This window comes from Zingiber officinale, chromosome 3B (assembly GCF_018446385.1).
Source record: "Zingiber officinale cultivar Zhangliang chromosome 3B, Zo_v1.1, whole genome shotgun sequence".
NCBI classification, from domain to species: domain Eukaryota; kingdom Viridiplantae; phylum Streptophyta; class Magnoliopsida; order Zingiberales; family Zingiberaceae; genus Zingiber; species Zingiber officinale.
The window spans coordinates 16446110-16473686 of record NC_055991.1 but is presented as its reverse complement, the minus strand read 5'-3'; the positions used below and the strand labels follow the sequence as shown (position 1 = coordinate 16473686).

General features: G+C 34.9%; 1 protein-coding gene across 2 annotated transcripts; it reads left to right on the top strand.

The window, feature by feature from the left end:
* Positions 1-9455: 9455 nt before the first annotated feature.
* LOC122055989 (probable glycosyltransferase At5g03795) lies at positions 9456-27048 on the top strand. 2 transcript variants are annotated; one of them, XR_006132982.1, is made up of 7 exons: positions 9456-9982; positions 10080-10379; positions 12883-13169; positions 25451-25683; positions 25821-25978; positions 26461-26785; positions 26870-27048. XR_006132982.1 is itself a non-coding variant. In XM_042617712.1 (6 exons), the coding sequence occupies exons 1-6, from the start codon at positions 9833-9835 to the stop codon at positions 26560-26562; spliced, it is 1230 nt and encodes a 409-aa protein (XP_042473646.1). In that variant the 5' UTR covers positions 9456-9832; the 3' UTR covers positions 26563-27047. The 2 variants fall into 2 exon arrangements, 1 of the variants encoding a protein (XP_042473646.1); XM_042617712.1 differs by having other exon boundaries at positions 26461-27047.
* Positions 27049-27577: the final 529 nt, after the last annotated feature.

Sequence of the window (27577 nt, the reverse complement as noted above, 5' to 3'; positions counted from 1 at the left end):
AAGAACAATAGTCATTATAAGTGACTAATGCATCCATCAGTCGACTGGTCATCGGGGTTTTCAGCCTCAAATATAAAAGGATTGAGAGCTTGGAGAGAAGATAACTATTCATGCAAAAATGTCCTTAAGCTCTTCAAGTGATCTCCAAGCTTCCATACTCCCAATCTCTTCCTTCTAAGTTCATCTTTCATCTTGTAAGAGGAAGAAATCATCTTGTAAAGATTTCTCCACCTTTGTGTTTGATTCAAGAAGGAGAAGTTCATAGTGGAAGTGTGCTCATCGGTGTGGATCCTTGGATTAGTCGCCTCTAAGAGGTGAAGACCAAGTAAATCAATAAGTTAGTATTTCATTTCTTTGTTTTTCATTCTAATTTTTCCATTGTTTGTGTTTCTGCTAACAAAGTTGTAGGGAGAAATCGAAGAAAGGTTATTCACCCCTCTCTAGCTAGTTGGATCACCTCAGAAGAACTCACCGTAAACTGAAGCATCAAGATGACTTTTTAAGAGGGATATAACACCGCTCGACCACCTTTCTTTGATGACAATGACTTCACATATTGGAAAGGTAGGATGGAGTATTACTTAATGATGATATTGAAAATTAGTTTAGTATTATAAATGGATTTAAAAAATCAAAGGATGGTTTTAGAGCACCTCTTCCAATCAAGGATTGGACAAAAGAGATGTCAAAGAAGGCTCAAGTAAACACAAAGGTCACAACAACCCTACAATGTGGACTCTCCAAGGAGTAATAAAGTAAAGTAGGACCTTTAAACTCTGCCAAAGGGCTTTAGGAAAACTCATTAAGGTGAATGAAGGATCAAGCAAATCAAAGATAGGCAAGAGAGATCTCTTGGTGGGCCAACTTCAAACCTTCCCCATGATGAAGAAGAAAGAAGAAAAGGAGAAGAAGGAGAAAAAGAAGAAGAAGGCCATGGTGGCCCAAGCTACATGGGACACACCAAGGATTGACTCATCAGATGAAGATGAGTTATGTCATGTCACCCGACACATGACATTTATGGCTTCTGAAGATGACAAGGAAACTTTAAGCGAGGAGGAAGCATCAAGTGAAGAAGAGTCAAGTGATGAATTGTCATTTAGTGACGACGAGGTAAAAGAATCTCTTAAAGTAGAACTTCTTTTTAAAACTATTGCTTATCTCAAGAATATTTTAGTTAAGTCACAATCTAGGGTTAAGGCCTTAAAGGTTGAAATTAAGTCAACTAGGAATGATGCACGTATATCTAGTGAGTTATGTATGTTTAAAGAAGAAAATGAAAATTTGAAGAATCAAGTGATTGAATTAAGAACATGCTTAGAGAAATTTACAAATGGATCAAAATACCTTGATATGATACTTAGTAGTTAAAGAGTCATTTATAACAAGGATAAATTAGGATATAGACCCAAGACTAAAGAGGTTGTATATGTTTCTCTTATAGGAAACAATGATGCACCTAAGATGTTCATCCTTAAGGACAAGGTAAAGCAAGCTTGGGTATCTAAAAAAATATTTCATAATATTATCGGATCAAGTGCATAGGTATCAAAGAGTTGTGTTTTTCATGTTGATTAGGTAGAAGAGAAGAAGGATTTGGGTATATAGATTGTGGATACCAGTTGTTCAAGACATATGATCGATGGTGTGAGCAAGTTCTCCACAATCAACTACATAAAGAAAAGAATGATATCTTTTGGAAATAGTGGGAAGTTCAAGATAATAGATAGAGGTACAATTGAGGTATCACCTATAATTATTATTCATAAAGTCGTATTGATTAAGAATATAGAATTTAACTTACTTAGTGTAAGTCAATTATGTAATTCTGGGTACAATATGGAGTTTCACTCTACTAAGTGTTTGGTTAAACATAATAGTTTAGAAAATTTCATGCTAGTTGGATATAAGAAAATAAATCTTTATTATGTTTATCTTTTCTATGCTTTTAACATTTCTACTAAGTGTCTCATATCAAAAGAAGAAGGATGACTATGACATAGAAGACTTGGATATATCAACATGAAAAATATAGTCAAGGTAGCTAAAATGGAGTTAGTAAAAGGACTACCAAAGGTCAAGTACGTTAAGGACAAGATGTACGATGCATGCCAAGAGGGCAAGCAATCGAGGTCATCACATAAAGGTAAAACTCTAACTAGTAACTTATTATCATTAGAATTATTGCATTTAGATCTTTTTTATTGTCATAGTACTCATTCATTGGTAGATAACAAATATTGCTTAGTGATTGTTGATGATTTCTCTAGATATGCTTGGGTCTACTTCATGAAATATAGGGATGAAACTCTAGGAATAGTCATAAGATTTAGTAAAAGATTAGAAAATGAAAAGAACCTCAAAATCATCCTGATCTGGAGTGATCATGGTGGAGAATTTGAGAACTCAAACTTCTCTAGGTTTTGGTTAGAAAATGGATATAAGAATGAGTTTTATTGTCCAAAAACACCCCAATAAATGGGATAGTATAAAAGAAAAATCAAGCTTTACAAGAAGCAGCTAGGACTATGGTTAATGCTTACTCTTTACCTAACTATTTATGGGTGAAAACTGTTAATACCACTTCTTATATCCAAAATAGTATTTTGATCCATAAGATGTTTAGGAAAAACACCTTTCGACTTATGGAATGACACAATTCTTACACTTCACTATTTTAAAGCCTTTGGTTATAAGGTCTATATCCTAAATACCAAAGATGACTTAAAAAAATTTGAGTCTAAATCGGATGAGGAAATCCTAGTTGGATGCTCATCTACTAGTAGAGGATATAGAGTATACAATAAAAGAACTCAAATGATTGAGAAATCATCTAATATTGAATTTGATGAGTCTACTAGTACTTACCCTAGGAAATCCTCTAATGATAAGGATATAATTAAAAGAAATCAAAACATTACCCAAGCAATTCAAAACCTACATTTATGGGGCATTGATCAAAGGGGAGGAAGAGGTGCTTCGTATGATGAAAAAAGTAATGTAAACAATGATCATCATAAATGTGATGAACCCATGATTTCTAGGACCTTAAGGCACCATTAAGATCATCCTATTAATTAAGTAGTTAGAGATGTTATACAAGAAGTAGAGACAAAATCCTACTTTAGAGATCATACTAGTCAAATTTCTCTAATATCCCAATTTGAACCAAAAAGGTTGATGAAACCTTAGTTGACACGGATTGGATCTTAGTAATACAAGAAGAGTTGAACCAATTTAAGAGAAGTAAAATATGAGAATTAGTTTCAAGACCCAATGATAGTACAATTGTTACATCAAAATGAGTTTTTAAGAACAAATTGGATGATCAAGGTAGAGTCACTAGAAATAAGGCTAGGTCAGTGGCTAGAGATTTCAATCATGTTGAGGGACTTGATTATGATGAAACTTATGCTTCAGTAGCTCAGTTAGAGTCCATCCGGATCTTATTAGATATGCCGCTCACATAAGTTTTAAACTTCATCAAATAGATGTGAAATTGACATTCCATAATGGGTTTATTAAGGAAGAAGTTTATGTAGAGCAACCATCCAGATTTGAAAACATAGATTACTCAAATCATGTTTATAAACTTAAGAAAGTCTTATATGAGTTAAAGCAAGCTCCTCGGTCTTGGTATGAAAGACTCTCATATTTCTTAATCTCTAAGAGCTTTAGAAGAGGAACAATTGACTCAACTTTATTTCTAAAGTCTAAGGATAAAGATATTTTTGTTGCCCAAGTTTATGTTAATGACACCATTTTTGTTCTAGCAAATAATGAGTTTTTTCATGAATTTATCAAACGCATGGAAAATGAGTTTGAAATGAATCTAGTTGGAGAATTGAGCTTCTTTTTAGGATTACAAGTTAAACAAACTAGTGAAGAAATCCATGTATACTAAACAAAATATACTAAGAAAATTATCAAGAAATTTAGTTTGGAAAATACTAAAATAATGTCTACTCCTATGGGAACTAATACCAAGATAGATAATGATCAAGAAGGAAAATTAGCATATCCAAAGTAATATAGGAGTATGATTGATAGTTTGTTATACCTAATCACTAGAAGACCGGATATACTATTTGCGATATATATGTGTGCAAGATATCAATCTTGTTCTAAAGAGTCTCACTTAGTAGTGGTAAAAAGAATCTTGAGATATATCAAGAGTACTCTTAATGTAGGTCTTTGGTACCCTAGGACTCAGAATTTTGACTTGATTGGGTACACCGATTCTGATTATGCGAATTGTAAATTAGATAGGAAGAGTACTAGTGGTGAATATCAATTTCTTGGATCCTCCCTAGCAAGTTGGAGTAGTAGGAAGCAATCTTGTGTTGCTTTGTCTATACTTAAGGCCGAGTATGTGGCCATGGGTAGTTGTGTGGCTCAATTGCTTTGAATGATGCATACTTTAGAGTATTATGAGCTTCACTACTCCAAAGTTAAAGTTTTGTGTGATAATGTGAGCACCATCAATTTGATCAAAAATTTGGTGTATCACTCTAGTACAAAGCATATTGAGATGAAGCATCACTTCATTCCAGATCATGTGGCAAGAGGAGACATTGTCTTCAATTATGTTGAATTTAAGTCTAACTTTGCCGACATCTTTACCAAGCCTCTACCCGAAACGGAGTTCACCTCCCTTAGGAGAGAACTTGGTATGTGCTTTGTATAGTAGTGGGTCTAGTCTTGCATGATTCCATAGCTTAAATTTAGGACAATACCTCAATGCATCTTACAAAAGACTTAGAGAACCTTGATTTTTGTATTTCTTCAATTAGACATCATGTGAGATGTTAGGAAGATGTGTTTAGCTCATAATTCTAGTTATAATGCATTATTTTGGGTCAAAATGATATCTAGAGATATTAATCTTTTATTGGACCAATCATTGGAAAGACTTGTGCAAAAATTAATGTGCACATAGTTCCTTCAATATGATTAGAAATTTCAATCTTTGGATAAACTTCATGTATAAAAAGAAAGAATTATGTTATATTACATGAAACTTGATTTTAGATGTCTAAATACCATGTAAACTAATGCAATGAATATATTATGGTTTAGTATGAGCGAATACATCAAGAGAAACCAAAACTAGGACTTTAAGTCAAGACTAAATTGAACCATTTAGACAGTTTTGAGTGTTGTATCTATCTTGAGATCTGTGATGAATTAATTTTTGAATACATTTTTCTCAAATAGAAAATGGTAAAACATACCTCTTTATAAAATTTGAGATTTTTTTATAGGTTTAGGGAATTTCTAGTGTATTTCTAAAATTAGTTTCAGAAATAGGTTGAATTTGTGTACCAGTCGACTCATCAGACATCAGTTGACCAGTAACAGTGCTCTTGACAAACAAAATATCTCTGTATGTTTTTTACGAGGGTAGTCGACTAATGCATCTATCAATCGACTGGTAAGCAGGGCTTTATAAAACCCCGCGTGGGCGGCGGTGAACAAAAACCCTAGTTTTAGCCTCCGACTGCCATTCTCCGCCACGAAATCTCCCTCTAAGCTCTCTCCGACCACTGAAACTCTTTAAACTTCTTCTCAGATCCACTTCCTCAAGCTCTTTCCCCTTCAAGTTTTGAGATTAAGGTTAGGGTTTTGGGTCAAAATCACATCACCTTCCTCAGCATTCCAATCCATGGAAAATGGAAGAAAGGTAACGATTTCTCAAGTCAACCTCTCATTCTCTCTGTGATTTATGACTAACCTTCACTCTTGTGCATGTCTACCTTGCTATTTCTCTTGATTGAGTTTATTTTGGGTACATGTGTTGGTTCCTTGTTGACCGGCTAGAAGAGGGTGATAGCTTGCATAATAAAAACAAGCAAAACGCCTTTCTCGATCTTTACAGTTTGATTAAAATTAACACTTGCATAAAAGAATTAAAAATCTAATTAAAAGAAAGAGGCACAAAAAGAGTTACTTGGATTGTAATCAGTGGATTGCTAATCTAAGGAAATTAAAGCTCACTAAAGTTTCATTCAGGCGGAGAAGCCTTTTACAGTAGTCAAAACTCATAATTACTAAGCTAGACTCAAATGGAATTGATTGCAAGTGTTGATTTTAGCTTCTAAAATTAGGGTTGTATTTATAGACCTGATCGGGCGCCTAGAAAGGTTCCAAACGTCTGAAGGAGGATAAAATTTTATCCCCGTCGTAACAGATCACGACAGTTGGCATTTTGATAACTTTTCTGGTCTGAGCGCCCGAACCGGGTTGGTTTAGCCTGCGACCAGGGCACTCGTGGAGCGGCCTAGGTCTGGGAGGTTCGGTCTGGGTGCCCAGAATAGCTCTGGACGCCCAAATCACAGTCAACTTCTAGTTGACTTTTTCTCCAGATCTTCCACTCCAGCTTTACTCGCTTGGGTGATTTCGGTCATTCGGAATAGGCCTCACCTAAACCTATTTTCTGGCCTTCTCGAGCAAACCTCCACTTCGACTTCTCGTCCCTCGGAAATGTCGCATGTCTCATTCTCATCCACCAGCATACTCTTCCGTAGCACCTTGTCTCTCGAGTGCACCAAGCCTGTCGACTCTCTCCCATGTCGTCTTTTCCGCTAGTTGCGTCTTTCACTTAATTTCCTGCGATCCTATGTTTCTACACACTTAAACACAGGGATATCAAAACGCAATAGAACCTAACTTGACTTGGTTGATCACATCAAAACTACCATGGGGTACTTACAATATGTGCATAGCATCTGCATGATTAGGGTTAGGTAAAAACATAGGATGGAGAAGGAACCTCCCGGTAGCGCACGCATAATCCCACAATGCCCCGGTTTCGTTCTGAGGCCGCACGCCAACGATTCGAGATGACTGATTTCTCAATGATGAGTTGTTGGCATCTCAATCAATTCTACTTTACTAATATAGCTCCTAACATCACTGAAATTTTTTGATCTAGAGAAGTTAGTCTATTGTACGAACATGATTATTATAGATCTTTGTAAATAGTTCTATAATAATTTTTGTGCCATTAGTACTGCTGGTAGGATGTATGAGTCTCTTGTTGGAGGAACTACCATTGAGTTCTCTACTAGAGTATTGGGGTCATTTCTAGCATGTAGGAGGTCGGATAGCATGCTCATATGCTTCCCTCAGGTTGTTGAGTTATTCGCTAAGTTACTCTCACATTTGTCCATAGAGATGATCCATCAGTATTACTTTAATACTCCTTGGCCCCCACTCAAGCGCATTTTGACATCGCACACATGTATGTAATCAGTAACATACTTTATAAAGTGGTCATTACCTGTATCTTACCCATTGTCACTAAAGGTCAATCAAAGATATGATTGCCTCATCTAGTCATGATGTATGCACTTGAGTAGAGGGTTGATATTGATGTCGCTCTATAGGTCTTTTCATTTATTGTGCATTTTACTGACCATGTCCAAGGGAAGTTGTACATGTCATTCTACCATATCTTGACCTCAATCTTTGCATCTAGAGGTATAGATGTCACTAGGGGCCAACAACATCAGTTATCCAAGGATTTTGACCAGATCAAATCCCGACGACTACCTCTAGTAGGGATTGAGTGGCGTTAAGGAGTGATAGTCTGGTCGAACAGGTTGCAGCAAACTCTAATGATGAGGAGGAGGGTGTTCGTACTCTAGCACCGGCACATATGACCATGGAGGATCGAATGACTCATCTGGAGGAGACGGCCCGCCAGGAGTTTCAGGGGATCCATCATGACATTGGTGCCTTTCAGCAACGTCAGATGGAGATGATTGAGATGTTGCACCACTAGGATTTGGCATACCAAGGTCCTCTACCTCCCCCACCTAGTGATGATGTTGCTTAGGAGTATCGCCTTTGACTTGTTCTGTCCAGATGGTGTTGGGTGTGATGTTTTTGCTTAGCCGTGTTATATCTATTTATCCATCACAAACACCATTAAACATTACTGTAGTAACTTTGAATTCATCACTGTGTTATTTGCTGACATATGACTTTTTATGCTTACTTGTTTGTTTATTATGTTTACTTGTTAGTGCATGACATTTTTTTATGCTTATGAGTAGTTATTGATATGTGCAAAATCATATTCATATCTTACTTGTCTATATGTTTTCTCAACACTATATTATAGATACTTCTTTGTATTTAGTTTTAAATTTGCATATGCACTATTATGACAAAGTAATTTATCACCCAAATATTAGAGACGGTTTTGGTTTAGAGGGAGCAACAACCTTACAGGGTTAAGCTAATTTGTGACACCTAGGCTTGCATTGAGAGGGAGTGTAGGTTATGCCTTAACCTTGAAATTTCTCTTATCCTCACACTTATGGGTGTTGCATTGGTTACCAAGTAAATTTCATTTATTTTGATGTATGTCAAAGGGGGAGAAATGAGTATGTTAAGTTAGAATCTTTACTTTTTAAAGTTGAGCTTTAGACTTATATGACTATACTTATGCTTTAAGATTATTGCATATTTAAAGACCTAACTTAAATACTTTGCCCAATATCAAAAATGAGGAGATTGTTGGAGCAATCTTGCTCTAAGTATCATTTACTTTTTAATGTTTAGCTAAATAAGTTAAAGTTAGGTAATGTTGATGATCTAACATGAATGTTGAGTAATATGTATAAAGGAAAGTCAAAGTATGAAGACTTGGGAAGGAAAGTCTAAGAAGATAGTTTTGGCGAATCTCCTAATAATGTATTGCTATATTTTCAACCACTAAGAAGTAATCCGAAGCGACAATAAAGTATCCAAATCAAAGAATTCTAGTAAATCATTGTGCTTTCATTGTCCATTTATTTTTGGCGTTGCTTATATTTTTGTTCTTGTGAGAACAATTTGTACGAGGTTTTTCAACTTTTGAAAATTTTCTGAGGGATTTCATACTAGATTAGATTGTAAGAGTCGGATGCTTGGATTAGTCATTTCAAAAAGATGGAGACTAAGTAAATCAAAGATGCTAATATTACTTTAAATTTTTCATTGTAAATCATCTTCAAAAAGTGAAAAAAAGTTATGTATCCTCTAATTTTGTACACATCTTAATAAAAAAAAAAGTTCTAATGGTCGTGATGCAAGATTTTAAGAGCGATAGAATTCCTTAATCTCCAAATTAACAATATGTGGGATCCTATTAATTAATGATTAAAAAAAATTGATAATGCAGGGTCTATAGAAAAATTATAGGGAGATTTTGTTTTTTTCTCTAAAGAATATTAAATTTTTATATTTTGAATATGGTATTGAGATGACGATGGGATTGATATGATGTTTAATTTCCGTGTCCGATTGGATATGTAAGATATCCGATCAATGATCTGGACGTCCTAATGTTTATGGGAGTGGGAATGTGCGCGGGAGTCGGATAACGTAAAAGGCTATATAAGCATATTAGAGATTAAAAAAAAACAAAAGTTCATATAACTTAAAGAATTGAAGATGTCCTTAGAAAGGGCCTTTGAGCGCCACGTGGGAAAACAAATCTGGATCGGATAATCGAGCGGGATTACAATACGGTACGATTAGCTCCTGGCCTCCTATTGATCGCGTTCCCCTTCGCCTTCAATCGCCCCGTTCGCAGTAGCCCACCCCACCCGCCTCCGTTGTACTCGCTCGCGCTAGCGATTTCACCGCAGCTCGCTCTCGCGCCGTTCGACTATCGTCGTCGGTCCGCCGGCCCACCGCTCGGGCGTCGCATCTTCCGCCCCTTTTCCACGAGATCACTCACTAGGGGGCATCCTCCAGCGATTTCGCCGCAACCCACCCGCACGGCGGGTCGGACCGACAAGTTTCCAAATTCTCATCAGTCGGCACCTCGCCGGCGCCGATGGCAGGAAAGCCGCTCCCAACCTCCTATCCAATGCCCCTTTGCTCTATCCGCCGTTCGCTTCTCTTCCTTGCTGCTCTAACTTTGATCTGCTTCTCCCTTGCCTCCCTCAGTTCCCTTCGCTTATCTCCCCAACTCCTCTTGCATAAGGTATCGATCGCTACACAACAGCCAAATATTCCTTTTACTCTGAATAAATTTTCCTGTTTTATTCTTCGACGTATTACGAGGATTTTTGGTGTTGAAGGTCTCCGTGGCTGAATATTCTGGTGATCTTCCCAGCCCGGGACTACATTATTCCACGATCTATCACTCACCGGATGTATTTTTGAAAGATTACGCAGAGATGGAGAGGAAATTTAAAGTTTACATCTACCCGGATGGGGATCCAAATACTTACTTCCAGACGCCAAGGAAGCTAACTGGCAAGTACTCTAGCGAGGGGTACTTCTTCCAGAACATCCGGGAAAGTAGGTTCCGTACTGAGGATCCTGATCTGGCTGACCTGTTCTTCGTGCCAATATCTTGCCATAAGATGAGAGGGAAGGTTGGTTTGATTGTTCTGTCTCTTTTTCAGTTATAAATAACAACTCTTAGTTTGGTTGTGGATTGTGTGTGATGCTATATCTTGTTCATTTATATTTAATACCACTTTATTATGCTTCACTTTTTTTCCCTTGCTAATAGAAATCAATGTTTGCTATGTGATCTAGCGGGCCTCATTTTCTGATTTGTTTGGAATTCCATGTTTTGCGATTCCATTTTAGAGGAAACTGTAGTTTGTACAGACAAATTACTGTTACTTCAATTTCACATCATATGGGGATCCAGTATTCACGTACAATTTAGAATAGGATGGAAATCAAATTGCTGTGGAAACAGTAAATTGTTACCAACTTTCTATTAGATCAATGATGTTGTAAGAAAGTTCTTTTCCATAATGCAATATCTATCTATAGTTGAAAAATTAGAGACTTTCAGAAAATTAAGCCCCTCACTTTTTTTTTTTTTTTGCTTCTCATTATTACTGGTATTATACTTAACAATGGTTTTTTCCATTTCATAATATTTAGCTACTTGCAGAAATGGTATATGTGAATGGATGAATTGCACGATCACTAACTCGTTTGTGAAATGTAAGAATTTAACAAAGTGACTACTAGTACCATCTGGCCCAAGTGGAAGCTGCTTTAATTCTCATGATTTTAGCAACTATTAAAATGAATTCTGTATGAGAAACAAGAAAGTTTGATAGGATGCAAAAAAACTTCAAAAACTTAGTGAATGAATAACTAATTGTTGTGGAACTTTGGAGTAGAAATACAAAAAGAATTGAGGCATGTTGATGTTCCACAAACTTTCACATTTAATGTGATAGTTTGAATACTTTGAGATAGGTTCATAAATGGCATAAGACCCAAAATTAGTTATTATTTGCATGATCATATGTAAGAGTGAGTTCATCCCATATAGAAGTGAAGATATTGGAGTTCAGGAGAAAAGTTCCTTGACCGATCACTTCATTCAGGTGAACAAGGATGGTTTGGATGGATAAAACAATTCTGATTGTTTTTATGTGGATACAAAACGTTAGTAATGAAGTTCTCTGTCAGAATTAGATTTTTGTTGTATAAAGTTAAAGAGTGCCGAGCACATGACTGTGGTCAGTTTTGTAATTTGGGTGCTAGTGGGTGGAGATGTGAATTTGGGTAGGTATATCTGCTACCTGTTCTAGTTTTGTATATGATCCCCATTTCAGAACCTAAGTGTGATTATCATTGCGTAATAGTCTTATTTATTAAATATTTCTGACTTGGGCAGCTTGTCTGTCTTGGAAGGAAAGCTATCTTATACTAATAACATGAAGAGCAACAATTTTCCATTGAAGAGCTAGAGACACCATTTCATGAAGTTTCACTTAAAGGCTCTCAAGTCTCAGCAAACTGCTTTTTTGACTTACATGTTGACAGCAGAATCTATGGTATAAATAAAATGTTGAACTAGGTAACGCCGAACTAGGGCGACCAACCTGGCCCCACGGAAGTTTCCCACTGGTTGCTAGGTCGCTAGGGTAAATTGGGAAGCGCTCACGGCGGGTGGCCTAGAAGCCCAACATTCCATGATTGTGCGCCCCATTTGGAGTAGAAATCCCTACAAATGCACTGTAGTTAGAGATCTAATCGTGGATGCCTGGGTGATAATTTGGCGCCCTTCTGTTGCATCGTAGCCCCGGGGGAAAATCTATGGTATAAATAGGTCATAGGCATGTGGCTCAAATGATGGATTTATGTATGATGAGTTGATGATGGAGATTTTTTCCCATTATATTATTTAGGCAAATTGTAGTTTGATCCCTCCCCTCAGTTTCCAAGAAATTCTTGATTTATGTGACTGATATGTTGATTAATGTCATAGGTGTCATAAGATTCTGATTCAGGACTTGATATTAAGCATGTAAAGTTTCAGTATTTTGAATCATGTTAAAAATCAGATCAATTAGGAGCTGACCAATGAATTGAACCATGTGTTGCTGGAGATGGGCTTGAGAATCCTTTTGAAATCTGTATGCTTAATCATCAAGAAGATTAGATGAGGAGATCTACTACAAAAAAGCATTACTAATATTTCCACTGTTGTCACATAGGGCAGAGTTAGAGAAATTGCCAAATTCCCAGGTGTATATATCCTATGATTAAGGGTATGGTTCTGATGGGTGCATTCCCACATGCCCACATGATTCTGTGCAAATAGTCTAGCAATCGTGTACACTGCTCCAATCAACAAGTCCAGCACTATTAGTGTGCACAAAACTGTAGAAAGAAACTACAGATGAACCCAGCACTTTGGATGATTTCACAATTAGCTTTAGGAACTCAAACTAAATATTCCTAATGAGCAGTCATACTTTTTATTGATGTTAGTCACTTGGAAGTGCCTTTGCATTCTGATAATATTATTTCTATTTTTTTTTTTTTCTTACCAGTGAAGATTTGCACTGTGATTCGAGCCATATATTTTCCTATGTCTGAAATTCGTTTTAAACTTTGCAGGGAATATCTTATGAGAATATGACCTTCATAGTTCAAAATTATGTTGAAAGCTTGATCAGTAAATACCCATATTGGAACAGAACATTGGGTGCAGATCACTTTTTCGTAACCTGTCATGATGTTGGTGTGAGGGCATTTGAAGGAATTCCTATGGTCATAAAAAATTCAATTCGTGTTGTCTGTTCACCTAGTTATGACTTTGGGTATATCCCACACAAGGATGTTGCTCTTCCTCAAGTTCTACAGCCATTTGCTCTCCCATTAGGAGGAAATGACATTGAAAACAGGTAAAAAAATCTAGCTAGTTTACCTTTCCTGATAATTAATGTGAATTTTAGAACATTCATATTCTTTGTTATTCAATTGATGAGCCTGGATGCACCCAAGTTTTGAGAAGTATATATGATTTTTCATGACCAAGATCTGATATGTAACTTGGAACAGCCATATGACATGAGTTGAATTCTAATTCATACCGAATGGCCTATAGTGGACATCATGTATGCAGATTGCAGAATGTCAGAGAGTATTTTTGATCTATCATGCCAGTCTCTGCATGTGCAATGAATATTTTCAGTGATATATAGAGACATTAGCACATGTTCTCTTTCTTGCTTGGGGTGTCAGATAATTTGATGGTATGTATTGCCCATCCATAACTCACATGGCCTCACAATTAGAGATCTTAATGTGTTTCTTTTGATTATTCCAGTCTTTGATGATCTTGTATTCGCCAAATGCTAGGATAACATAACAATATTTGCTTCAATCGGAGAATTAGTTGATTTAATATTCAAGGGTAACTAAGTGTAACTTCAACAGAATGAAATAAGAGAATATTGTTCGAGATAATTCAAACATATTCAAAGGCAACTACAGATTCTATTGTTAGAAAGTTGAATTGATTAGAGTGGTAGGTGTAAGGGATAGAGAGAGAACATAGAAAACTTTTTAATTAGTGTAATAAAAAAATAATTTAGTTATTTAAATATTACTAGTGAGATGATTTTACATACTGTTCAATTGAGGATTAAAATTCATGTAGTTGACACCAAATAGATGTGACAAACATCGGTTGATGTTGATAATCTGAAATTGGGAAAGCAGAGTGTTTACCTTGATAGGCATTCATATTCCCAATTTTTATTCTCAATAAGGTTGATGTATTGTGTTTATTAAATGTGTTGGTTACTAATACTAATAAACGATTGGGTCAGCCTTTCTAGGAAGTTGAAGAGCTTGAGCCAAGTGTTTATTAAATTGGCTTATATTTTTTTTGTTTGGCCAAAGAAGGATTACTGCATAAATCAAATCTAGTTTATGTTTGTTAAAATGGAAACTAAATGATTTATTTGATTTGGTTTGATTAGTTTCCTAAGTGGATTAACCAACAGTCGACACTAAGTCCCTTTCTTCCTTACATTAATACTAGATGAACTTATCAATTATGTTTAAGATAATTTTTTTTTTTTGCTTTTGTTTTGTGCAAATGACATTGTACTAATTGATGGGAACATAAATATATTAAACTCAAATCTTGAATTATAAAGATAAACTTTAGAAATCAAAGATTTTAAGTTTAGTAAAGCAAAACTTAAATTTATGTAATGTAGTTTTGATATAAGAGAAAGTGGTGGGAAAACGAACACTTAGTGTACACTTGTAAGAATGAAAAAAAAACTTTAAAAAAAGTATGTAGTAGCTAAGAAAAAGTCATGAAAGAAGTGAATGAAGCCAAGAATATAGCTTTCAAGCGCTTGTATCGACGACTTGATACAAAAAAGGGAAAAGGGACATGTATAAAAATAGTTAAAGTGAGAAAGAGGAAAAAAATTCTACTCAAATAAGATGCATTAAAGATGAATCTAATAATGTACTAGTAAAGCATGAGGAAATAAAGGAGTGATTGAAGAGGTATTTTCATCCACTTTTTGATAAAAGTTTAAGTAACCAACTTATGTTAGGAAGCTTAAGTAGGTCAGAGGAGTACAAAAATTTAATTTTTTATCAAAGAATTCAAATTTCTAAAGTAGAATGGGAATTAAATGAGATGCAAAATAGGAAAACGGTTGGATTGGATGATATTTTAATAAAGGTATGGAAGTGTTTAGGGAAGTAGAGTATTGAATCATTTACGAAGTTATTCAACCAGATATTAAAATGAAGAAAACATTTGATTCGTAGAGGGTAAGTATTCTAATCCCATGCATAAAAATAAGAGATGGACAAAATTGTACAAATTATATGACATTAAACCAAGGATCAAAATTTCGTTTTGTGCCGCCCAGCACGAATAAAATTTATCGTCCCACTTAACGCACAAAACCAGCATCGTGAGCCACTTTGTTTCGTGTGTCACAGCATTCGTCACAACGGTGACAGGAGGAATCACGTCGCGTATGTCACTAGCGAGGATGCGTGCGTCTCCAGCCAAGAATCGCGAGATAGACAAAGGCAACCGGCGAGCAAGGAGGCAGCTGCGAGGCGACGAGACAACATCAAGCGTCACTCTCCGAACAGGTATGCGTTTAATTTGCCCTAAATGTGAGCTGAGGCTCGCCAGAGACGAGGGAGTCTCACCGGAGGCGTCGCGGGGCACCTCTGGCACCTTCGGAAGAGTCACGGGACCTTCGATCATCTTCGCAGAACTGCAGAAGATTCAGAGGCGTCGCAGGCGGGGCCAGAGATGTCGCGGGACGCTTTCGGCTACACCAGAAGCGTCGTTGGATGCCTCACCCGCCGCCATCGGACGCCTCGCCCGCTGTCACCGGACGCCTCGCCCGCCGCCTCCGGCGCTGCCCGATGCCTCACGTCCGCTCGCGGGAGCCCTCCAGTGTAGCACCCGTGTTCGCGTTTCTATTCTTCGCGAAGTTCGCAAGAAAATAAATCCCATCATTTATTTAATTAATTGAAAACTTTCTAATATGATATTTCAAACAGGCTTTTCTAAACTCCAATTAAATTATCTCAATAAAATATAAAAAAATATTTAAATTAAAAAAAATATTAATTAATATTTTGAAAATTAGTTTTATTGATTTAAATTTTATTTAAAAATTCTATTTTTTTTAAATTCTAAAATATCAGATTTATATTCTGATAATTTTAAAAAAAATTATTTTTTATTTTTTTTACTATTTTACATAATTATTTAAATTATTTTTTAAATAATCGCAGAACTGTAGAAGAGTCACAGGACCTCCGATCATCTTCGCAGAACTGCAGAAGATTCAGAGGCATCGCAGGCGGGGCCAGAGACGTCGCGGGACGCTTCCGGCTACACCAGAAGCGTCGTTGGATGCCTCGCCCGCCGCCGTCGGACACCTCGCCCGCCGTCGCCGGACGCCTCGCCTGCCGCCTCTGGCGCTGCCCGATGCCTCACGTCCGCTCGCGGGACCCCTCCAGTGTAGCGCCCGTGTTCGCGTTTCTATTCTTCGCGAAGTTCGCATAAAAATAAATTCCATCATTTATTTAATTAATTGAAAACTTTTCTAATATGATATTTCAAATAGGCTTTTCTAAACTCCAATTAAATTATCTCAATAAAATATAAAAAAATATTTAAATTAAAAAAAATATTAATTAATATTTTGAAAATTAGTTTTATTGATTTAAATTTTATTTAAAAATTCTAATTTTTTTAAATTCTAAAATATCAGATTTATATTCTGATAATTTTTAAAAAAATTATTTTGTATTTTTTTTACTGTTTTAAATAATTATTTAAATTATTTTTTAAATATATATTATTTAAATTAATAATTAAATTAATAAATAGTTAATTTATATAATTATTATATAGAAAGTAGTATTTTTGTGTTAATTTATATACTTATTATAGATAATATTTTTTTATCTATGGAGTTGATCTAAGCAGAATGTTGCAAGAACCAATGCTTCTATCTGATTCACGTCGTTCCTTTTGATATTAGTAATGTAACATATTATGATGTATCAATCAAGCTTAGTATCATTTTTAATTCAAGTCTAGATCAATTTTCTTAAATGAAAGCTATATTTAATTATTTTTTCTAACAATATTATGTTGTTCAATAATTGAGAATTTATATAAAATTAATATACAACTTATTTTTAAATTATACACAATAAACATATTTATCTAATAATTATTATATTAAAATTAAAAAAATATCGAAATCATATCGTTTCGGTCTGGGACTGAAACCTCGGCACGGGTCGAGATTCAAAACCTTGCATTAAACTAATGAGTCATATTTGCAACTTTGAGGAAGAGTGAGAGAAAAAGCAATTAAGGAAACTAAGAAGATTGAAAATAATTTGAATTCATGCTTGAAAGATTGATAATAAAAGTTATACATCTTCTCAAACAACTCATCGAAAAGTATTGGGAAAAAGAAACCATACTTATACATCGTATTCATTAACCTAGAAAAAAACCTATGATAGAATCCTGAAGGAAATCATGTGGAGAATTTTTAAAAATAGATATATTATTAGCATAGCGTATATTGTAACAATTAAGGATATGTATAAGAATATAATGATAAAATAAAGACTCCAGGTGGATTAATTGAAATATTTTCTATAAAGATAGGATTACATAAGGATTAGTTCTATGTACGTACCTTTTTAGACTAGTTATAGATGAACTATACACATTCAAGACACGTTATGATGGTGCATATTGTTTGCGACATTGTTTTGGTTGATGAAACACATGGAGTAAATGCTAAGTTTGAATCTTGGCGAGAAACATTGAAAGTAAAAGACTTAGTAGAGGAAAGACAGAATATATGAAATTTAAGTTTAGTAGTATTAAACTTATCAAGACAATTGCTAAGATAGGAGATGAGGAGTTATTGCAACTGAGAATTTTAAGTATCTATGATCGTTTTTGCACAAAGATGAAATAGTAGATAGAGATGTTTTACATAAGATACAATAAGATGGTTAAAATAGATGAGGGTGTGATGTGTTCTTTGTGATCGTAATGTACTTCTAAAACTTAGCGAGAAGTTTTTCAAAACAACGGTTAAACCTATTATATTATACGGAGTTGAATGTTGGGTTATAAAGTGAACATACGGACTAATAATGAGAGCCATAGAGATGAGGATGTTAAGGTAGATATGCGGACATAAAAATGGACAAGATATGAAATGAAAATATTAGAAAGAAAGTCGAGATTGCGTCTATTGAGAGAAAACTCCGAGAGATACATTTAAGATTGCATAGGCATGTACTTAGGGGTCTACTAAATGTCAGTGATGTGAGAACATAACAAATACATACATTCATAGAGAAAGAGGAGACCAGAGAAGATTTGTTTAACAACAATAAAATAATATAACATTCATTTACATATATAAATGAAGATAGTAGAAAATCGAGTCCAATGACTTAGGAGGATCTATATATAATTGCCCACTTAGTGGGATACAGACTTGATTGTTGTTATAGTCTTTGATATGAAAGAGATATCATAAAACTATGATTAATAAAGAAATTAATAAAGAGTGAGTGGTTGAAATGGAAGTAACTTTTGGAATCTTGTAATCATTGTTGCCTTTTATGGTAAATAGATTTTATAAGATTGGAGGTTTGCCCACCATATAAATATGAGAGCATGTGACAATTAGGAAATAAGTAGAGGTGAAAAAACTCAATGTGTGAAATTACTAGAAATAAAAATCAATAGTATTGTTATTTAAGATTGAATATGTGTAGCTTAAACGCATAATAAAATGTGAAAACAAGGTAAAAATTTTATGAGCATATTTAAATGACCAATATATTGTATAACTAGAAGAGCCAAATTGGTTAGAGCTTAACATAAGTATTGTTTTCAAAATTGGGCAATATTGATTGGATTTGGCAAGTTCTAGATTGACACAGTCCAATGTAGTTTTACTTGGGAAATTGAGTATTAGCTTTTGTTGGTTCTGAACTTGCTAAATTTAAGAAAGTATCGAAGTAAATAGACATAGAACAAACTAAAATAAATTGCATTAAAAGGAAGATTATATAAGTGAAATGAAAGAGAGAGAAGAGATTCTTGCCAAAGACGACCAACTATAGATTGGATTAGAAGAGAGGGAGAAGAGATTCTTGCAAAGGACCACTTTGGATTGGAAGAGAGAGATAGGAGAATCTTTCTAATGTGTGTGTTATTGTGCATTTCGTGTGATTTATAATGGGTTCTTATGGTGGTGATAAAAAATAAATTGGTGTTCATTTCTATCGTGTGGGAAAGAGAAATAAATGTATGGTGAGGAGGGGATATTGGCAATTATCAAACAAAATGAACTATATTAACAACATAGTAGATTATAGCGAAAATAATAAACAAATCTATAGTCAAAATTATATCAAATAACAAATAAAGAATATATTGTAGAATATTTATATCAAATATCATAAAAATTGTTTTGAATAATGTGGAGAATTTGTTTAATCCCTTATACTTTTAAAAAATGTCTAATAATAGTTATTAATATATAAATATTTTATCACTAATTTATTATCGATATCAAATTGTAAAATTTACCAATTTTATATTTTGATAATAGTATTTTTTAAAAAATAAGCAATTATAATAAGTGATATTGTTGAGGACCTAATTGTAAAAGGACTAAGATTGCTTGTAAATGCACCAAACTTAGGGAGGTAAACATAAAGTGACAATAGTGTAATATACTAATATATATAGGTAGAGGCATAGTTTGTAGAATCGCGATCCTACGTAGAATCAATTTAGGGTCAGGATCGGATCGGTCGAGATCGAATCTTAGACTCGTACGATCCTACCAAAAACCCTTAAAATCTTATCATACATGATTAATAATTAGAAAAAATACCTAAAAAAACTCGTTTACAAATAAATAGTTAATTAATTTTGCATATATATGCAATTATTTACACTCAACGCCTCATATTACATTACTACATGTACAAATTTAAATTAACTAGAAATTTAACTACCATTCTCGCATAGTAATAATATTTATATTTTCATATCATAAAATGAAAGAATATAAAATTTCTATTAACACAATAATAATTACACATTCAACGTCAAAAATATTTCCTTGGTTTATAAGATGATCAAATTTAAAGCCAACAAAGCACCTAACGTACATAACAGAAGCTATTGAATCCTTTGATTCAAATATGAACGACTAGTTGATGCCACAAAATACTAGACAATGGGCATAAAAAAACTTATCATTTTGGGGAAAAGAAATGACAGAATGTTATGATAAAAAACTAACTCAAAAATAATTAAACATATGTTTAAATAATTTAAAACCCTAATAAGACGAAAAAAAGATAATAAAAAAAGATAAAATCTTCTGGACATCCGAAAAGGATTTAAATGATATTTTTTGGGGTTTGAAATAGGGTGGTTAAGGATAAACTTTGAAATTTATTAAAAATCTTTGAATGAGCTTTGATTTGATATATTATAGGCCCCGTGGTTCAATCCGAGTCAAAAGTTATGGCCTCTCAAATTTTCCACCGATCCTGCTACGATTCTGCTCCAATCCTGTTACGATCCTACTAATTCTGTTCTGATCCTACGACTGCAAAAATCGATTCTGCACGATCCTAGATTGATTTTGGGTTTCCAGATCGTAGGATCATACGATCCTACGATCCAGATTGCGATTTTGCAGACCATGGGTAGCGGGAGCTCTTAGGACTCTTGAGTTAGGATATTTACTGTACCCCTTAGGCAATCCAACCGTTGCCATTCAATTTCACACATTAACAGTACCTATAACTTTTCTATTATGTCATTAGTCGATTGAAATTTATTATTAGTTAACTAAATGTAGATTAGCTGGATGTCTAGCCAACTCAACTACGAACAAAAACATTTTGCTCGTTTCACATATCATCCTCGGATGCACCGAGCCCTTAGCTAGTTGTCTAGTTATTTGTCGCTTAGATACATCGAGCCCTCAACTCACTTCACATGTCATTCTTCACTCTTCACCTATGTAGTTGACCTCATTATGTTAAGCCATACTTTAATACTTCTCATCCTGATATCCCTCATATGTCTTATACCATCCTCGAGGCAATCATCAATGTAAGCCATACCAAATCACTTGGAGCATGATTGCACTAGCAATCTTCTCCTTTTAATGTTTGACAATTCGTTCAACTTAGGTAAAACTACAAATAAAATTGAGACCCTACATCAAAAAGATTGAGTAGATGATGGATACACTAGAGGAGGATGAATTCGTTCAACTTAGGTAAAGCTAGGAATTTTTCAATTTGTTCACTAGAGGAGAATATCAACTTAAAGCTTTCATTTTTTCTCTCTTTGACACACATCAAAAAGATTGCACTAAATGTTGGGACAAGATTGAGTAGATGATGGATACACTAGAGGAGGATGAATAGCATATGTACCTGCAAACACAAATTTCTATCTACTCTTGCTAATCTTTAGCAAGGTTACACAAGTTAATATAATGGAATAAAAACAAGCGCATACCATTCAACTCAACACGTGATTTTTACATGGTTCAACAGACGCTTGGATTCCTACTCTACTGCCTATGATTTATCGGTGGCTTAATTCTGAAATACCGCTATCTTTTTCCTTCTTAGTCCAACTATCAAAGGTGGGAAAATTTCTTACAACACGAGGATTATAGGAGTTGATTACAAGTAAAGGCTTCAAATATGGTTTTTCAAACTCTATTTTACCAGCCTTGAAGCCTTCCCCAAGCCCTCCTTTTATAGCCTTTGAAACCTCTTATTATAATTTGATTTGTCGTCAATCAACCAAGTGACTATACCATCAGTCAACTGTTTTATCGTTAAATTGAGCTTTAACTACTCTTTTTTGCTTTTCATCCTTACCATCAATTGATTGAAGTGTCACTAGTTGACTGCTCACTTGATTAGTCATCCGAATAAAACTATTTGTTTGTTCCTCTTTGGCCTCAGTCGATTGAACAATCGACTATTTCATAGTTAACTAGATTCCACACTAGTTGACTAGTCAATCTCTAACTTTGCAATGTGAATCTACCCAAAGTATCAAGTTAACCATACTAAGTAGATATTGAATTAAATTCAACGGTTGACTACCCTAAGATACTCTAAGAAGTAATAAATGATTTAGGCACATAAAATATACCCCTAATCAGATTTACTGGGTGCTCCTTAGGAATCCATTTCCTATGTCTTCTTTGTCTCCAATTTCCCCAAGTAATTAGACAATGATATGCCTTTTGATTTTAGAATTCCTTGTTTTCTGGCCCATTTTTGCTAAAGTTAACTTTTGACTCCCTATCATCATGCTCAATGATTTATCCGTAAGATATCTAATTGTCCCCTTAACCCCTTGTTCTCTACCTCTAAATCATGCAATTGATCACTAGGAATAGTCTTCTAATTTTATTTTCTAAAATTCCTTCAAATTTCCTAAGATGCACATTTTCTTCTTAGCTTTACTCAAAGATCTAGGTAAGCTAAAAATTACATCTAATAAATTATATATATATATATATATAACTCACTATATCATATTTAGTTATATAATTGAGCTTCCTCTTAAGCTCCCTTGTTCTTCTTCATTGAATGTTGAGATTACCCCATCATCAGCAATGGTGAAGGCTAGAAATAATCTCTCCTTGACTTCTTAACCATTGGCTTCTGCTCTTTTCCTTTCTTCTATTTAGGGCATTGATCTCTTATGTGCCCTTCGTCTTGGTAATTGAAGCATCTCTCCTTTTTGTTCTTCTTTCTCCTTAGTATCATCCTCGCATCACGCCTGCTAAGATTCAATTTATGGAAAACTATGCCTACTTGTCTTATCATGTAGGCTTCTTCATAAGGATTTCAATGATAACTCCAATAGAGTAGAATGTTTTCTTCTTTTCCTTCCCCTCCTCGCTTGTCGTAATAGCTAATCTTCTTGTTCTAGGACGCCCTTCTTTAACTATTCTTGCAATCTTAAATTCATACAATTCTATAGTAGAAAATGTTTTACTTGACATATAAAAGGTGTTTATCGTGGGGACCCGTTGAGGTGTTTTATAGAAGCCTTTCATGGCACTTCATAGCATGTCTTGGCTTCACATTGTCTCTTTGATGTTGGTCAAGCTATTGATGAGCTCCTTGAACCTTGCATGTAATTTTGTCATGGTTGTCTCCCCTTCTTGCATCTTGAAATTATTTATTTGGGCTCTCAAGTGGTCTTGTTTGGCCAACTTTGTCTTCGTTGTCTTTTCATGCTATTACACTAGCTTCTCCCAAAGCTCCATAGTGGAATTGCAAGCACTAATTTGATTTATCTTATGTATGGGGAGCACATTAAGAAAATGATATTAGACTTTGCCATTCATCTTCTACTCATGCTTTTGCTTTTTTGTCCATTGATTCTCTCATACTTCATATTTTCATCAGTATCCCTGGACACTTCAAAACTATTTTGTAACAGTTATATTGAAGGTTCGAAAATACCTCCATTATAAGGATTTGTTATAACCTTGAGTCTAAAGGTGAAAAAATCTCTTACAATAATTTTTTTTACAAAATGGACAAATGAAACTAAGAAGACCAAGGCTAAGATTGCACAAGAGAGAAATTAGAATATAAATACAAATAAGTTTGCCAACCTGCAAATGCTCCTCGTGGTCTTCCCTTTAGTCTTCTAGCATCTTTAGCTTCACTTACTTGTTTATTATTTTGTCGCAATCAATCAACTGGATGGACCATCAGTTGACTGCATTCCTAATCACAACAGCTCATAGTGTGTCAATGGCTACCCTGCTTTTCAGTAGTCCTTATGGAATCCAACTATTGTCATTCGACTATCGACTCTCTTTAACATTTTGGTTATGCCATCAGTTGATTGGAATTTAGCATCAGTCGATTAATCCTTATTAGTCTATTGTCCACTTGATTTAACTATGAACTAAAATATTCTATTTGTCGGTTGATTAGCTTGAGTTGATTACTTGGTCGACTTAACTAAGTCGACTAAAATTCATCAGCAGTTGACTCAGATCAGTTGACTATCCAGTCTACTTAGCCACGAATGAAAACATTCTGTGTTAGCTGAATAGCTTGAGTCGAGTACTTGGTTGACTTAACAATTGACTGGAAATCACTTTCAGTCGATTGGATCATTGGCTATGACCATCCTAATCATGGAGTTCTTGCCTAGTTGAGGACTACCCTCACCCATGTACAAGTTTTTCAACTCTCAACTCATTTAAGAGTCATCTTGTAGCTCCTCAATTGCTCACGAAGCCTTCTTTCGTTAGGTTATTTGTCGCTCGAATGCATTGAGTCCTCAGCTCGCTTCAGGTGTCATTCTTCACTCTTCACCTATGTAGTTCCCCTCCTCTAGTTGAGTTGCACCTTAATTCCTCTTGTCCTATGGTCCCTTAATGTCTCATACCATCCTCCAATCCTCTAACAGATCTTGAACCATCAAGTCAATTATTAAATTTGGCCATGCTAAGTCTCAATGTGCATTTCAACCAAGTCCCTGCACAAAGGTTTGTACTAATTTAGACTGTTTGCCCAAATATCAATACGCAAGCTCGAACCCGACCACTTAAGGCACGATTGCACTAACAAATTGACCTTCTTACCTTAGAGATAGATTCTCATAATAATTTTTCACTTTAACATGGTATCAAAGCACTTTAGACTTCCCTCATCTCCTTTCTCAAAATGGCAATTCCTTCTCCAAGGAAGTCACTTGCTCAGATTCACAACTTATCTCATTTCATCTATCTCTATTTTTTGCTCATGCTCTTTGATTTTATTATTTTTTTTAGATGGACATCTTTTCCTCTAGAAGATCCTAAATCACTTGGTCCAAGCTTCATCTTTGCCATCGCTAGATGATTTGTCTTCATATGGTTGACCACACAAGTCGCCATGAAGTTTGGAATTTTGTGAATTTATGACTTTTTATGTTGACTACCTCTGAGATTGTAGCACTCAGAGGTACAATCATACAATTTTATGAATCTCATAGAATTAATATTTAGATTTTTTTTTTGTCCGACTGATCCTGCTATCAATATATGAACTCTAGGTAAGGGATGAAGTCCAAATAAAATTCTGGGTAACATAATTAAAAATAGTATACTAGAGTTGAGTGTCACTAGCAATAGAATTTATAGAATTCAATGGAGAGCTGAGTGTCTGTAGTTGACCATAAAATAGAAGCGACTGATGATGATGTTGTACCAAACATCAATACTAAAAGTTGCATGATAAGAATGATCATGACTGTATAATTAGCCAAATTAAATCTATTAAGAACTAATGGTATAAGGAAATCCAAACTTGAAGAGCTGGGAAATATGAGTTCTTGTGGTCTGGGAATAAAGGATGTCCAAAGAAACTTGGCAAAATTCACAAGTTTGTAACTGAGATTAATATGTTATGTGCACATTGGAAATTTGACTTGCTTTATAATTTTCAATGAAACTCTGTTGAACTTAGCCTGGGTTGTTTCTTTGAGGACTCTAAGATGCTCTGCAAAAGATGATGGTCATGCTCTAACAACTTGCTTTCCTTGAACCCTAATAAACACCAGGACGATACTGGGATTTTGGGCAGGTCATAGAAACTCAAAGATAAGAGTTATATTAGCTCGTGTATGGGAGAATGATACTGAGCTTGCCATTAGCAACAATCGTATAAACAGGGCTATTGGGAGGTTGGTCTATCAGAAGACATTCTACAGGACTAAGTTCTGTATATGTCCAGGTGGTTCCCAAGTCAATAGTGCTCGTATAGCTGACTCAATTCACTATGGATGTGTTCCAGGTCAGTCACCATTTAATTACTGATATATCAACATTTATTATTTTAACATATTTCAATAATCCCAAGGTTGTAACTTTTGTTTTTTTCATTTTCATAATTGTCAGTTTGTTAATAGAATTTGTTTTTCTAATTTGCAGTTATTTTATCCAATTACTACGACCTGCCATTTAATGACATCCTTGACTGGCAAAAGTTCTCTATTGTGCTCAAGGAGAGTGATGTCTATCGGTTGAAATCTATCTTGAAGTCTGTGCCGCATGAGAAGTTTGTTGATTTACACAACCACTTAGTTGAGGTATTTTCTAATTATTTATTTATGTATGTAGAAAAGATACCTGCTTGCTACCTAACCACTTTGACATGCTAATTATGCTTATAATCTTATAAAGTCAGTGTGAATATTAATGATGACCATGCACTTTGATTTTGTCCATTTGAATCTTATAAAGTTTCAAATATCCAGTTGTCAGATTCCTCCAATAAATCTTAATGGAAAATTAACAGATTACATGGTAGTTTTAATTTTGGAATATAGAACAAATGTACTCATACTAATTCAGCAATCATGTAGATCGACAAAATACTACTGAAACATTGCTTCTTAATAACATTGTTTTACAATTATGTTTTCTAAATGATACTTGAATGTCAAAGCCCCTCTCTAAAAAGAAGAAAGACTGGTTATGGATAAGGGATAAATTGTTTTGTCAAAAGTAGACTTATCCAGTAGCATATCTGCTTTTGGTTTTCTTCTTGACACTTCACAACATTTATCAGGCCCAGAAGCACTTTGAATGGCATTCACCTCCAATACCTTATGATGCATTTCACATGGTGATGTACGAGCTCTGGCTCAGACACCATGTTATTAAATACTGAGTCAAAGGCTAATGGATGGACATTTTATCCAACTTTTGATGAAATTCTGAACTGGTCTGAGGCGGCCAAGCACAACTGCGCATAGAGATGCAATATATTTATCGAATTCAACCACAGAAGTAGGAAATGAGAAGTCTGAAATGAGTTTGGAATCTTTTACCCAAGCATCTTTGCAGTTGTGTACCAATCATTTTCATCTAGAGACAAAAGAGGTGGCAACAAGGTAGATAGCAGGCGGCAATATGCCATTTTGTTTCATTCTGGAATATTAATCCTCTAAATTGCGGCTTCGTTGTGTTTTGTTCAGCAATTTGCTGTTGTAAACATGGCACTTGACACTTGAGCGATGGAGATGACATAACGACCTATGTTAACTTGCAGAGTTTCACTTGCCAGTTTGCAGTCTCTCGTGTACAGTCACTTTCTTTTATGATATTAGGTGTAGAAATTTTATTATAACATTTTTAACAGATTAGCTTCTGAAGCTAAGAATATATATAGTCATGTCTGCTGCCAAAAATAAGTTGATACCGATTCCAATTTGAGAATCTCGTAAGATTCAGTCTTATGTATTGGTAACCAAACATGAGATTGAATATTTAGCTCTGCTGAAGAGAAACACAACTTAACTTGCTGGTTAGTGGAAAATGCAGACACCCTTTAAGAATTTTTATGAAAAGAGGAAGAAGAAGAAGAAGATCAAGTTATATCAAAGTAGCTATAGAAAAGAACATTGGATCATTCGGAGAAGAGGAGGAAGAAGAAAAACAAGTGATTGAGTAGAGCTTGGCAAAGGGAGTGCAGGGAAGACTCCGTTTGCTTCTATTAAACCAATTGGATGTAGAGATGTAATACAAGGCATTAGATGATAAGGCTAGAGAACATTATGGAGTAAAGAAAGAAGATCAAATCGAATTGTTGTGGGTTATGATATGATGTCCATGGAAATTTTGCACTAGTGAGGCAATGTTTTGTGGAAGTGCCTTGAGATGGCGTGAAATGATTATGATTATGA